The following is a 14,293-nucleotide window of genomic DNA, read 5'->3' as shown; positions in this document are numbered from 1 at the left end:
AAAAACAGCCTCAGAGAAGTAATCAAAATGCAAATCTTTCAAAGAACCAGAGGGAGCTGAAGAATTTTCCTACTTAAACTTCATGTATTTCAAACACATTTGCTGGTTCCTGTCAAACAGCTGAAAATCTCTTGATGTTCAGAGACAAAGAGAGAAATGTTTCAGCAGCTGTAATGGGTAGTAGGTTGCCCAGCATCCTAAAAGGAGGTATTTACCACATTTCAAATCAAGTTTTCAGACAAGTATTGTTTTCTTCCTCTAGAAATTAAATGTTAGTTTACTGAACTGTCTTTTTAAGCTGTTGAAATGTATACTCATAACACAGTTTTATCTATCTGATAGCAGTGTAAGTTCAACATTTTAGCATTCAAATTTCTTAACTGCATAAACCTCATTCTACTGTTTACTGTCTCATTCAGCGTGCATTTCTCTGCAAATAAAGTGCATCTTGTATACCAGTAGAACCTATATCACTATGGATTTTATTTGATTTATTACTTCTGATACAATTTGAATCAATGTAAAATTGTTCAAAACAGTAAATAGTGCCATTTAAATCTCCCTTACTTTCATGACATTTAACTTCCCTACCTTGGTCGCTCACTAATGTAGTAAGCAGGAGCACAGAAGCAACAGTAGCACCATAATCATTATTCTGTTTGATCTAGAAAGGACTCCCATATTATGACAATTTTTGTACAACACTGACTTAATTTTAATGCTTTTTTTTGAGGCACTGTATCTAAATGAAAAAGGAATAAATCACCCAACCATTCTGAGACCCCCAACGTGATTCTTTGTGCAAACCACACCTTCCTTCACAGCTTTATATGCAGGTATATCTGTAAAGCAGACTGGAGTCCTGGAGGACAATTCACACATTCTTATCTTCACCTTGTTATCTGTATTTTTTTTTAAATACCATTCCTCTTCTTACTAAGAATATTTTTTGGCATTTTAATATGAGCCAAAAATTGTATTAAGAATAAAATTCTTTGCACTTCATGTTTTGAAAATTTACAGAAAATCATCACCATTTCATCACCACCAAGTACGTTATAAATTCAGACAAAACCAAATAAATGTTACATACCTCCTGTCGTTGATTACAACAAAAAATACTAACATGAGAGAGCAAAATAAAAGCGCAACCATTTTTCAAATTTCATATTCTCATTCCTATATGTATTCATAGAGGAAGATTTTAAAAGATTAAGCAAGAGAACAAAGGTTTGTTTGTACAATGAAAGATCAGAAAGAAAAAAGGCAAAGGTGAAAGAACAGTTCAGTCTAAGAACAAACTAGCAAAAGGAACAGTCAAAAGGGTGAAATGCTTGCAGGAAACACAAAGATTCTTTAAGAAGTATCTTACACAACATCCAAAGAAGACATGTAAAATATGTCTAAAAACATCTATGTTCAAAAGAACAAAGAAAATCAGATACAGCTAACACAGGAAGCTATTAAAAGTCATCTTTCAAGAAGGTGAAGTAGTATCCACTAAGGAAAATGGAAAAGAATGAATTCTTGTAAGCTACAGTAAGGTAGATTCAAAACTGATTTTGTGAAATAATGTGTATAGGCATAAAAGACATCAGCAATACGGGGCTGCCACAGCATAAGTCTGAATTAAATATTTAGGTTTCATGTTCATTGCGATTACAGAGACTTACTCTAGAATCTTACTTTACATAAAGTGACCCAAACTGATCTTTCAGAAAAATGATCTACAAAGTAAATCAACAGAACAGTAATTATTTTTCAAAAAAAGCAGATTCTATATTCAGTGTAAAACATGTCAAACATAAAACATGTAACAAGTGACTGAAAAATACAGTCTCACACTGACAAGATGAATAAGAGGAAAGAGTGAGGCCTGTTTATTTAAGACTTTGAGAGTGTGATCACCTAATAGACACGTGAGCTGACATCCAGACTGCACAAATCTGTGTAAACCAAAATACAGAATAAAATTAGAAAGTATTTGAATAGATTATAGTAAAATATAGGAAAAAAAGCATTAGTAACAGGAAGTCATGGCTGTTACATTTACAAGAATTTCTTCTAGAAGTCACTGAGAAAATGAGTAAATGGATTTTGTTGATATAGCTGTGTTGGGCTTCCAAGCTTTTGAAGAATTTCATCTACCATGAAACAGGACTAAATTAAGTCAAGAGAAAACTCAGCTGGTTAAAGACAAAAATAAATTAACAGGAATAAATTGTCAGTGCTTTTTAACTGAGAGCTATCTCAAATGAAGACCCACAGGGAATCTGTCTAGAGATGATCTTTCCAGCATGTTCATAAATGATCAAGAACAGAAGGCATGAGAGCCAGAGAAGTTTATTACACTAAATTGTTGTTCATAATATTAGAAAAATGCCAACTGAGAGGAACTGCAGAACAGACTCATAATGGTGAATGTGGAAGTGGCCTAACAGAAAGATAGAATTAGATTGTAAGCAATGGAACAAATGACCTAAGAGGGTATAAAAGAATTGCACTGGAGACTTGTCAAGATAAGTTAAACAAATATCTGCCAAGTTTATATCATTCTTCCTGAGAAAGGTCTCTTCCAACTCTAAGCAATGTCTTAAACATCTCATTAGGAAATGATGCATTCCTCCCAACATTCTCTTTCTTTGACTCCTAATACAATGAAACAAAAAATTGCCCTGATTGCTTTTATGATCAGATGAAACTAGTCCAGGAATTATTATCTCTCTGATTAATAGTTACACAGTTTAGTTGTAAAAGCAATAATATGCGAGCTTACTCAAGGTAAAAGTTTCAATAGACTTTTAAAGTGACCTTAATAAAATCTGGTCATACCAAGGCATTTTGAGAGATTTATTCATAATCTCAGTTTCTTTAATCATAAACGAATAGATTATTTCCTACTCTGTTAATCAAAGCTTCAGCCCATTATTTAAGCCTCTTAGGACAAAAAAAATGCGTAACACTGTCGCCTCCCTTCCAACAGGTTAAGACAGTAACTATAGATTGCAATGAATCTATCACAGAAAAAAATGATTTGTGGAAATAAATGATATTGATAAATGATTATGTTAATAAATAACATGATTGTGTTGATTTACAAAATATGCGTTTCCACAAAAAACTACTATGAGTTTTGAGTAGCCAAGAATATTCTACAAATATCTGTCCGAGTCCGGGAGAGACATCTATAAGATGTGAACACTCTCTGAAGAATGAATAAACTAACTTCAGAACAGAAGTTCTCCGTGATTACCTCAGTCCTGCTGAATATTTCATTCCATGACCAAACTCCTTAAAGATTCATTTTGCTCTTTTACCTGTTCTTACATAATAAACACCTATAATGTCAGCTGTAAATCTGTACTGTTAGTGCATTGAATTTTTTGTACGAAGCAACACCTCCTATTTTATTATGTTGCTCCACAATGTCAGAGGCAGATGTTGGTGGTAAGGCAGTAGAGGTTGAACCTTCTTACCAATATCCCGTTACATATCGTTGCCATGTAACAGATGGCATCAGACTGCATCTTACAAGGAAGTGTGGGTGAAGTAGAAGTGTGGAGTTGAATTGCTTCATGCAGAAAAAATGGCATCCACCGACATTCATCAATGCTTGCTGAATATTTATGGAGACCAAAGAGCAGATGTGAGCACAGTGAGGTGGTGGGTGGTGCATTTCAGCAGTGGTGACAGATGTGAAAGACAAGCCAAATTCTGGATGGCCATGCAGATATTTACAAGCATGGCATGCAGCCTCTTGTTCATTGGTGGTGACAATGCAAAGTTAATGATGGCGACCAAGCTGAAAAATAATGTTTTGTAGCTGAGAATTTGCACTATCAAATTGTGTTTTGTACTCTTTATATCTGCTGTTGTTTCCATGGAAATAAATAGGAGGGATTACTTTTAGAACAATCTATGTAGATATCATTTCCTCTTTAAGGGAAATCTGTTTCAGTAGTTAGCACACTTAAGCAAGGAATAAAAGATACTGAGGTGAATTTTGTTGCTAAGTTTTCATAACTCCATACCTTATTTGACCGTAAAGATACTCGTCCTCCACAGCGTGCACAGAATTTAGTTTGGCAATATGAACAGTTATGGCCACAGCCATCAGCAAATTTTGTTTTGTGGCAGATGCCACAGGTTGGGGCATCACCCTTCTGCTCCTGCTGCTGCTGTGATTCTTCACCCATCTTCTTCACTTGCTCCTTATACATTTCAAATTGTTGATGTAATTTTCTGCAGAAGAAAAGAGATCATTAACAGTTGTTTTTTTTTAATGATTATTTATGCTTACAAATACTCCACAATCACTAAAATTGCCATCAACTTCAGAACACAAATCTGAGAGAAACACATTTCACTTATGGTGCTTCAGAAGCGTAACCTTTAAGAACTACTTTCTTTCCAATTGAACTGAACTCAAGGTAGTTACCCAAAACTCATAATATACAGCACACATTCTAACTGTTATAAAAAGAAGTAACTTTGCTTTAGGACGTGACCAGTTGTGAGCTGCAAATACAACTGTAGGAAATACAGACTGAATGATTCAAGAGCTCACAGCACTAGATAACAAACTGGTTAGTAGCAGGAAAAAAAATCTCATTCTTCCAAGTTCATTTTTACATAATTCCATTAGACAGATGCAAGTATATTTTGGTAAATTACTTATCCAAAAATACTGCACAGATTAATTATTCTGAAATGTTTTATCAATTATTTTTCAAGCATTGGGCGCAACCCCAAGCCCATAACAAGTTACTACAGTTAAGCAAGTAATTTATTACTCTTCATTTAAGCCATTCACTTATTTAAATAAGGACTATCATCTCAAGCCAAAGGTAGAAAGAAGACTACTTTAGGTGTAAAAACTAGGGACAATAGTTGAAAACACATATACACACACAAAAACCCCACGCATGTCCTGCTTTCCATTTCCAGAGAACTAGGAGCACATTCATAATCAACAATTATGTGCATACTTCAGGCATGCTACTTTATCTTCTGATCTCATATTCATCAAATTTCTACATATGATAGTTAAACTGTCTTGCTATAATAAAAGCTACTAAAAAAAAAAAGTCTTTTATAGCTTTTTTTTTTCTTGACGCCTCTATTTCTGAAGGTAAAAGATATCACAGGAAAAAAATTTTCATTGTAAGAAGTTAATTTTTAGTACTTGTAGTTGCTGAAAAGAGTGGAAAATGTGACATAGCATAAGAGATTCAATCACAAAGAGAAGACGAAAAGCCTTTGACTTTATTTTTATCCCTGTGATTTAAAGAAGCCTGAGTCCTGAATTTTAACCTGTTAGTATGGAACTCAACCCACTTAATTTTGCTAATTGAGACTAATGTAATCTAAGCACTTTATTTAGTTTCCTATGCAGGTACAAATACAACCAAAAAAAAAAGACTACTTCCTACAAAACATTAGAAAGGTATAAAAAGAAAAAAAGTGCAGGAGGGAGGGATTTCTTTTCTTTTTAGGATTATCTGCTTTCGTGAGATTCTTGAGATGAGGTTATCAAAAGATTACCAGTATATGAGGCCTAATATAGCACAAACTGTAACCTCCTGGAGAAAACTTAAGCTGAGAGACCAGCTATCCTTAAAGAGCTGATAGAAATTAGAGACACAAAATGGCTTCATCAGAAGCATCAGAGGCTCTTATCAAGGCAAACATCAGTACACTCAGTCTGTGAAAAATTACCCCAAGCAATATTATTCACAATGGTTCCCCACATATATGACAGAAAATGTTGATCTTCGCTTTATTTTTTTTCAGGAAACCTCCCCTAAGATACCATTTACGTTACAGCAGAGGAGCCATAGGACTGATCAGGCAGGCCTGCTGCCCATGCAGGAGGCTGGAAGCATGCTGCTTCTCCCACACACCGACAGGATGCCTCCAGCTCTCTCCTGCTGCTGCCCTTCTTCCACAAACAAAGCACATTACTTCATGCTACTTACACCTCTTCTTTCTAGACTACCAGCTCATCACTTGAACTCAATATTGAGTCCACACATTCCCCCAGGGCACAGCCCTCTTCCACTTGCACACTTCTAGAACCTTCTGGCCTGCAGCAGAGGCCTCAAGAGGAGCAATGTGGGGACACGGCAGCCCAGGCAGGCCAAAAGGTTCCTCTGCCTGCTCTCTGAGGCCAAGAGTTCCCAGCTGACTGTTCCTTGTGGAATGAGGCAGGACAGCAGTTACTAGCAAAAAGTGCTGAATGAAGTTGAGAACAAAATTCTGGCACATTTCAATACTTTAGCCTGACAGCAGTATATATAATGGGTAGTTGGTAGTCTGGCCCATTTCCATCAACAACACATGCAATTTCCAAAACCTTGCTTGCCTTTTAATTTTGCCAAACATTATGTTCTTCATTTAAAGCATATTATCTATGCTGAACCTCAAGTTTATTTTAGATCGCATTTAGTTTTGTGGCTTCCTTGTAATCTACAGCCTTTGTTTTTATGATTATTTTCTTACCAGTCTCACTGATGCATAAAAAGCACAAGGCTTTTGCCAAATCCTAAGCCTCATGTACTGAAATAATTTCACTTTTGTTACCTCTTGGGCACAAGCATCTACACAAAGGTCACCGCAACTTTTGCCTGAAATTATAAACTTCTCAAGGTTATACAGAGAAGTTCTCTAAAATGCTCAGTGTTGTAGCAAACACCTTCTTGTCTGCCAAAATAGTTTGTTATTACATCAACATTTTCTGTTTTAAGAAAAATATTACACATTTTGACAGCTGTCAAAAAAAATTAAACACAGAAGACAAAGATCTAGTAAATAATCAGTTAGACTACACACAGTATGCATTCTACTGAGAACCACTTCAAACATGAATAATTGAAACAATAAAAAATAAGCATTTCAGAAAGTTCATTAAAAAACTCGCTGATCTATTTTGTAAATCAATAATAATTTCTTAGCATTTAGCATGTACAAAGCTTTAAGTCAAAAAACTAAGCTGATAACATGCAGTAACAGTACATGTTTAGTACAGTATTTGAGAACATTTAGTAAAAATTGTATGACATACAATTTTCAGAAAACGAATAGCAAATAAAATCCTAATGTATTCACTTTGGCTGCATTTGCAGATTCACAGAATCACAGAATTGTAGGAGTTGGAAGGGACCTCAAGAGATCATTGAGTTCAACCCCCCTTCTAAAGCACGTGCCCTACAACAGGTCACGCAGATAGGTGTCCTGTCAGGTCTTGAATATCTCCATAGAAGGGGACTCCACAACCTCTCTGGGCAACCTTTTCCAGTGCTCTGTCACCCTTACCTAAAGAAGTTCTTCTGCATTCTGTTAGTATGGAATGCCCTTTTTTTTTTTAGGTCATTACTCCTTATACTATTGCTACACACCACCAAGAGGAGCCTGGCCTCATCCATTTGCCTCCCATCTCTCTTTAGATAATTATAAACATATATCTGCCTATAACACTGCTGCCTCAGAGGGCTTAGGAGTTCAGCCATCAGGGAACTGAAAGCAAACAGTGTGAAAGTGAACTTCAGAGCCTGGGTCTGAACTTGGGAAACCCAACCCTAAAGTTTCCAGTCCCTGCACTCCAGCATGGAACTGAGCTAACGTGAATGACGAAGGTCTGTGCTTCAAGTCTAAAATACTGTGCTCTGCAGGTGATCTACATATTAGACCATAATTCTTCTCCATAATACAAATCTTAAGCATGCTGGTGTCTCTGGTTGCAAACTCAAGTACCTTCATCAAAATACAAACAGAAGGTTTCAGCAGAAAACTCCATAATGGATGTCAACAACCCTTACTGACGTTTATTTGTACAGTGGCCTCAAGAGCACCATTACATGCCATTGATGTGTCCTAAGGCAAAATTTCCTTTTCCACACAGTTTCCAAAAAATGCAAGAATGTGCTTTAATAACTACTGTAAGTCTTAGAGGAGAAGAAGAAGATGGTGCACGTTTATGCAAAAAACCTAGTGATAATTGAAAGCAAGGCTGAAAAACTGATGTTTAGTTCTCAACATTTTCAACTCCTCTAAGAATGAGTTCCCTAAATACCACTCATATCTGCTGGAAGTTATGCTAGTGCAATTCATGAGACATACTTGACTAGCTAACTCGGTACAGTAAAACCCTGTGTCTGAGATCACTGCTTAGAGGGCTTTCAGATGTCAAAAGCAAGCCTTTTAAGAGCTGTCAAGATCAAGAAATAGTTTCTAGTGGAACACTTAATGATTTATTTACCCTTCTGCTGGAAAAAAAGCTCCCTCAATTCTGTTTCTTGGTTCCCCACACCTTTCCAGGAATGAGAAATTCAGTATCATCAAGGAACAAGAATCCACAGGCCTCTCACAAACCATGAGCTACTACCAAAGGCAAGTTGGAAAAGCACATTCAGTCAACTTATGTAAAATAATAAGACAAAGGTATTTTCTCTTGTCCTCCAGAAATAGCTCTGGGCGGCCCAGTCTAATGACTGGCAACCCTCCCACAGCAGGGGGGTTGGAACCAGATGATTTTTGAGGTCCTTTTCAACCTATGCCATTCTATGAGTCTATGAAATGTCCACAGAACATGCAGCATGCACCCTCCAAAATAAATCCTTAGTACTACAAGTTCCAAAGCCACTGCTGCCTAAAAGAAGTTCACTTATATGTTTCTGAAATATCCAAAACTAAGCATCCAGGGTATTGAAGTCAGATGCAAGTGTGGCAGCCACTTCTCATTTCCTGGCTACAGTTCTCTCTAAAGTTTTTTTTTTTTTTACTGATTGTAGCCTGTGCTTCATTTCCTATTCCCAGGCATGGAGCACGGATGTGGCTGATATCCAGGCTTCGCTTTGAGTTTTGCCAACTTCCTTCAGTGATATTTTTTTCCTGCATAGTGGCAGTGGCCATCCGGTAACAGAAAGGATGTTCTTCCCTGTACTGCATCAAACACTTAATGCCTTTTACTTTTACAGTAGTGCTAACTAACTTGCCAATAAGTACACTTACTTCTGATCTACAGATACTATTTTTATAGGTATAAGAGTGTTAGCAGAGGTTAGGAACAAGTAGCTGAATATCCGTAAGCTATGCTGAAAAAAAGATGGAAAATTCAGTGGAAACCAGGCTGAATATGAGCCAGTGGTGTGTCTGCTCTCATTAAGCTGGGAAAACTAAAATGGGTTCACATGAGCCAAGAAATGAAAGAAAGCTACCTTTTCCTGACATAGTTGGCCCCAGTGAGGCTGTACCTAAAGTATTGCATCCAGACTGGGGCCCAGCAGTTCAGGATGGATGTGGACATACTGGAGAAATCTAGGAGACAGTTGGTAAAATCATCAGGGACTGAGAGCACCTAACCTGCAACATGGGAGTAAAGGAGCTGAGATTGTTCATTCTGGCAAAGAGGAGTTACTGAACAGCAGCCTCAAACTACTAATCAACCTAATAATTCCTGAAACAAGGGGTAAATTCCTGGTAACGGCAAATCCAAGATGGGACAAGAGTCACTGGTAGCACACAGAGTTTCAGGCTGGATGTTAAGAGCAGGTTTTTCAATAGAATGGCAGTGCAGTACTAGAATGGGCTGTCTCTCTACGCTTCCTTAAGACTACTGTTAAACTTCTCCAAGGTTTGACCAGGGACCTCCATCATACTTCTAGCTCTACGTAAGGAAAAGGGCAGCTGAACTTCCAGTTTATGCCTTCACAGTGGTATGTTATAAAAAAAGCCACTTTAAAAAACTATCTTCAGAAATGCAAAAGATAGCTTTCTTAATCACTTTAACTTTTGGACAAAATTAACTCTCCACTGTTTCATTAGAACTGATTTACAATGTTAACTGTCTGGTTTCCTCAAAATGAACAATAATCAACTGCTTTCCACTGTCTGTAGTTTTAACTTCAGAGCCATCCATCTAAATTACATGTCTAAGCTTAACCTTTACCTGAAAAAAAATCAAAAAAAAAAAAATCAAAAAAAGTATCAAGAGGATGCAAATAGAAAAACAAAAAACACAACTGCACAGTGAAATGCTACCTTACAATCAGTGCTGCTGGGAAGTTCATACAGATCACTCGCAGAAGTAAAAGATACAGACAAGCTGTCCCACACTACTTCTCTCTCATTTCATATTTTCTTAGGGCTTTTTGAAATGGACACTAGTTTGAACTGTTCTATGATCTCAGATTATTTCAGCTCTGTTATAGCAAATATTCCTCTCATTGCACTCTCCCCACATAATAATAAATTGATCTTGTACGATTTTAAATATGCTTGCAATTACAGATGAAGTCTGTATCACTAGATTCTGCATCACTGAATCTAGTTTATTTATTAAGAAACTAATTAAGAAATAGAAGCAAATATGAGGGGAGAACAAAAACAAAAGCTCAGTCTTAATTCCGGAGTCATATCCATGACTCTGAGAACAAATCAGCAGGCTGGCTAGACAAAAGAAATCTAACTGGAATTGGAAAGATTACCTTACTTTTTTTCCTTTATTCATAATGCACAGTACTGAATAAAATCATTGCCTTTGTTTATTAAATTTGTTCATTAGCAGCAGTTAGGCTGCTCTTTTACTGGCAAGGTAGCAGTGAGCAATAATCTATGTACAACAGTTTTGCACCAGGCTGCAAGTAAACATGAAGAAGATTAACATATGGCCAATTAGAGGCTCATCCAATTAATCTTATGACGTTTCTGGGAGTTTTAATGACAGCAAGATAAAGCTAGACAACATGTATATAATACAAAAAAAGAAGAAACTCCTGGCTTTACCTGTCACTTCCAAGTATTTTTAAAAAACAGACAATTGCCTCTATCTTTTCTGTAGCAGAAAGAATTAGCAGTACCAACTAACTGCAAGACTAAATAGGGAATTGATATTTTTGTGATTTTTTTTTTCCCCATTTGTTAAAATTAATCTGTAACTGCTTTTATCAATGTATTTTCACTACCTGTGATATATAAAAAGCTGTAAGGTCTTAATCAAGGTTTAAACAGGCAGAGTGGAGGCTCTCTATAAAGGAGCTTATTCAAAACTCTGAGAGTCTATAGATCTATAATGTTATTTTCTTTTTCCCTCTAAAACATCTAGCTAAATTAATTCTTTCTCCACTAAAAATTCTACATTGTTTTTCCAATGAATTTTGCCACCTAATTCTTTACCTTCTCCACGTATACTGGAAATATCACTAGGACTCCTTTTTAATGTCTGAGTAACAGCAGATAAATTGAATCGATACTGTAACATACAATAGTGGTAGTTTGTCTGCTTTCGTTCCCACCTTGTGACAAAGCTGGCCCTTCCTAGCTAATTTCAGGTGTCATTCAAAGTAAGATTAACCACGCCAACTCCAGCAGGAAAAAAGGGAATCTTCCAGTGCCTGACTAATAACAGGAAACTTTCCATATTCATTCCACAACTGCATTTCCTCAATTAAAAATACTTTATCTCCAATTCTGTGGGCCTCATCCCTGTGTTTGCATTCCTGCTATCCCAAAGGAGCAGCTTTGGTAAAGTGCTGAAACTGTAAGTACTAATCTTCAGCTAACAAAGAAGATCAGGAGCAAGCAACTGAACCTGCAGTGAAACACAGTTGCCAGGACGGATATGTGACAGAGCACAGGAACACACACTTCAAATTGAAATTTAATTTGAAATTTGTACTGTCATTTTATTTATGTTCCAGCCCAGTAGAAGAAATCTCAACTACAGAATAGAAATATACAGACAACTGTGGTCTTTTTTTTCTTTTTTAAACTAGTTTGTTATGAAATAAGGTGTAAGCAGTCACTCATATGTATGTGCCATACATATTCAGATGCTTTCAACTTCATTTGATCAATTTCAAACAAATGTGATGGGGAAGAAAAACTGCCTGAAAGACATCTGGGTTACAAGTTTGGACAAACAGCCATACTGATAGAAAAGTGCCTGGGGAACTGTCTGGTCTAAGGGTAACTTCCTGAGATTAAGTTTTTACAGAATATTAGAAAGGATAAAAGAATTCTCATTTCAGAAAGCAACCTTATCGTAGGTGATATTTGAATCTTCAGCTATACTGATAGCACAGTATCACCACATACTGCTGCTGCTAAGCACTCTGCACAAATGGTAGAGTTGTCAGTACTGCACAGCAGCAGCGGGTCTCTCAGCACTCAGTCTCCTGCTGCTAATAACCACAATCTGTCCTCAGTTTCTGTGGGAGAACGCACAAAGGACAGAACAACTCTGCAGCACGTTCTGCTGTAAAACATAATCAGAGTTTTAGTGTGATGGAGCTGCATATACATTTAGAATTATGACACTGTTCACTTACACTCCAGCTAGAATCCAAACATCCCCCAAAACAATCAGCCATTCAGTTTCCCCTGTGAAAGGCTGTACACAGGTTCTAGTTCTATACTACTTGTTCAGAACGAAGAGTCAGAGCTCCCTGTAAGCAGAAGGTCAACAAAATTTTATGGTAGATTTTGTAACGGAAAAGTACTTCACAAATTAAAAGTAGGATCATCTTGCAGTTACTACAATACCCCTATGATATTAGTATACTGAGGCAAAAATCAAGAGCTGTATTTGGTCACTTTCCATGCAAAGTTGACATAGACATACAGAAATTTTCATCCACTACGCAAAAGTTGCTACCGAAAGTTTAGATCACTGAAGGAGTACACATAGATCTAAGAAAAAAATATTTTACAGTCTATTTTTATACCGTCATCTATGTTTTATAAGTACTGGGGCATTTTTCTTTCCAATTCACTTGATTAAAAAGTTTCATAACAGAAATGTTGCGTTAGCCTAAAATTACTACAAATTCATGTTGGCTATTTCTGTATTTTTTTGATAGTTTGTGTTATGTTTCCAGACAAGTAACAGTTGGATCACACCTACATGAAACCTCAGTTTTCATCATTCAAACTCAAGTTCTTCTCTAAATAAGAGCTGCATATCAGATAGCATTTTCCAGAGAGATATTAGATCCTTGCTTACAGAAACTACACTTTTATTTACTTTATACTGTATTTCCTTTTCAAGGTATGCAGTGTTTACCAAATGTACCTTGATAGTGCTAATTCAGTCACTGACTATTAAGCACATTGCAACATTATTACATTTATAAAGGGCATCTTCAGCAGAGATAATATTTCTCACAGTCACTCAGGTTACTTTATTTGCATCATCAGTTGACTTACAAAAAGAAGCCACTAACTTCACACTAGCGGTTTCTGAAATGCCCAAAAAGCTAATTCACCATCTTGAACTTCTTTTTATTCTTACTATAACAGGCAGAATTATTTTTCCGTTAGACAATTACACATGCAGCCAAAATAAATACATGCTAAATAGTAGGTCAGACTGTCTTGTCTCCGAAATGTAACACCTCCTGACATTACAGTATCATGATTAGAACGAGTTCATTCTGCATTGTTTACAACATTCATGAGCATTTTCAATTATTAAGTAGCTCCTATCTTTTTACGTCTGTGACAAGATTGTCCCCATCTTGACAATTTTCTTTTTTTAAACAGGAAATAAGCTTGAGCAATGCTAAGAAAGCCAGAATAAGCAAGTCTGAATTCAATTTCCATACTTTACATAACTAAACTACACCAACATGAATGATGCTGAATTATCACCACCAAACTGGTGGTAGTTATGGTGGATCTGGGATTTGCATAGCTTATGAATATCAGTATTCTTATTGCAGAAGTACTGCCAGTGCAATCATGCCGCAAGCAGCAGTATAGGGGGAGATCCCTTGAAACACCTTTTTCACTCTCAAGAGACTCATTTTTCATAGTGTTCATATTTTAAAAGTAACAGGAAGTAGTGCCAAAACACACCACCTGTTTTTGTCATTCTAGAGTAACATTCTCTAGAAACAGAGAAATGGATCCTAAAACTGGCAATCAAATATGAAAATTGTGGGTTTTTTGTTTTTTTTTTAGGACCAAGCAAAGGACAAATTATTCATGAGTGGATGGACATGACATGTAACAATTTTCTTAATATCAATTATATCTACAGCAAGGCTGCCATACCTTCCCTGAACTCAAACTTCACTGAATTAAAATGTTAATATTTTTAAGTGTTATAACGTTCATGTATATTTCATAATGTTAATGAGGTTTATGCAGTATTTTTTCTTTTTAGATAAAAATTATTAATAGTAATTGAAAAGGTAAGAGATTTGTACCTTGCAGATATACATATTATTTCATCTAATACTATACCTAATAAAAGTCTGACTTTTCCAAACAATCAAATTTGTGCAAAACCACA

General features: G+C 36.2%; 1 protein-coding gene across 1 annotated transcript in view; it reads right to left on the bottom strand.

The window, feature by feature from the left end:
• The window catches only part of LOC104910419 (regulating synaptic membrane exocytosis protein 2-like), a 60,103-nt gene that overhangs the window by 32,710 nt on the left and 13,100 nt on the right, over positions 1–14,293 (bottom strand). Inside the window, exon 4 of the mRNA XM_031552903.1 lies at positions 4,032–4,242. Coding sequence (XP_031408763.1) covers positions 4,032–4,220 — 189 coding nt within the window. The 5' untranslated portion in view covers positions 4,221–4,242. The remainder of the gene's footprint in view (positions 1–4,031; positions 4,243–14,293) is intronic.

Source organism: Meleagris gallopavo, chromosome 3 (assembly GCF_000146605.3).
Source record: "Meleagris gallopavo isolate NT-WF06-2002-E0010 breed Aviagen turkey brand Nicholas breeding stock chromosome 3, Turkey_5.1, whole genome shotgun sequence".
Lineage (NCBI taxonomy): Eukaryota > Metazoa > Chordata > Aves > Galliformes > Phasianidae > Meleagris > Meleagris gallopavo.
Note: the sequence above shows the minus strand (reverse complement) of the source record. Positions and strands in the feature narration are given on the sequence as shown.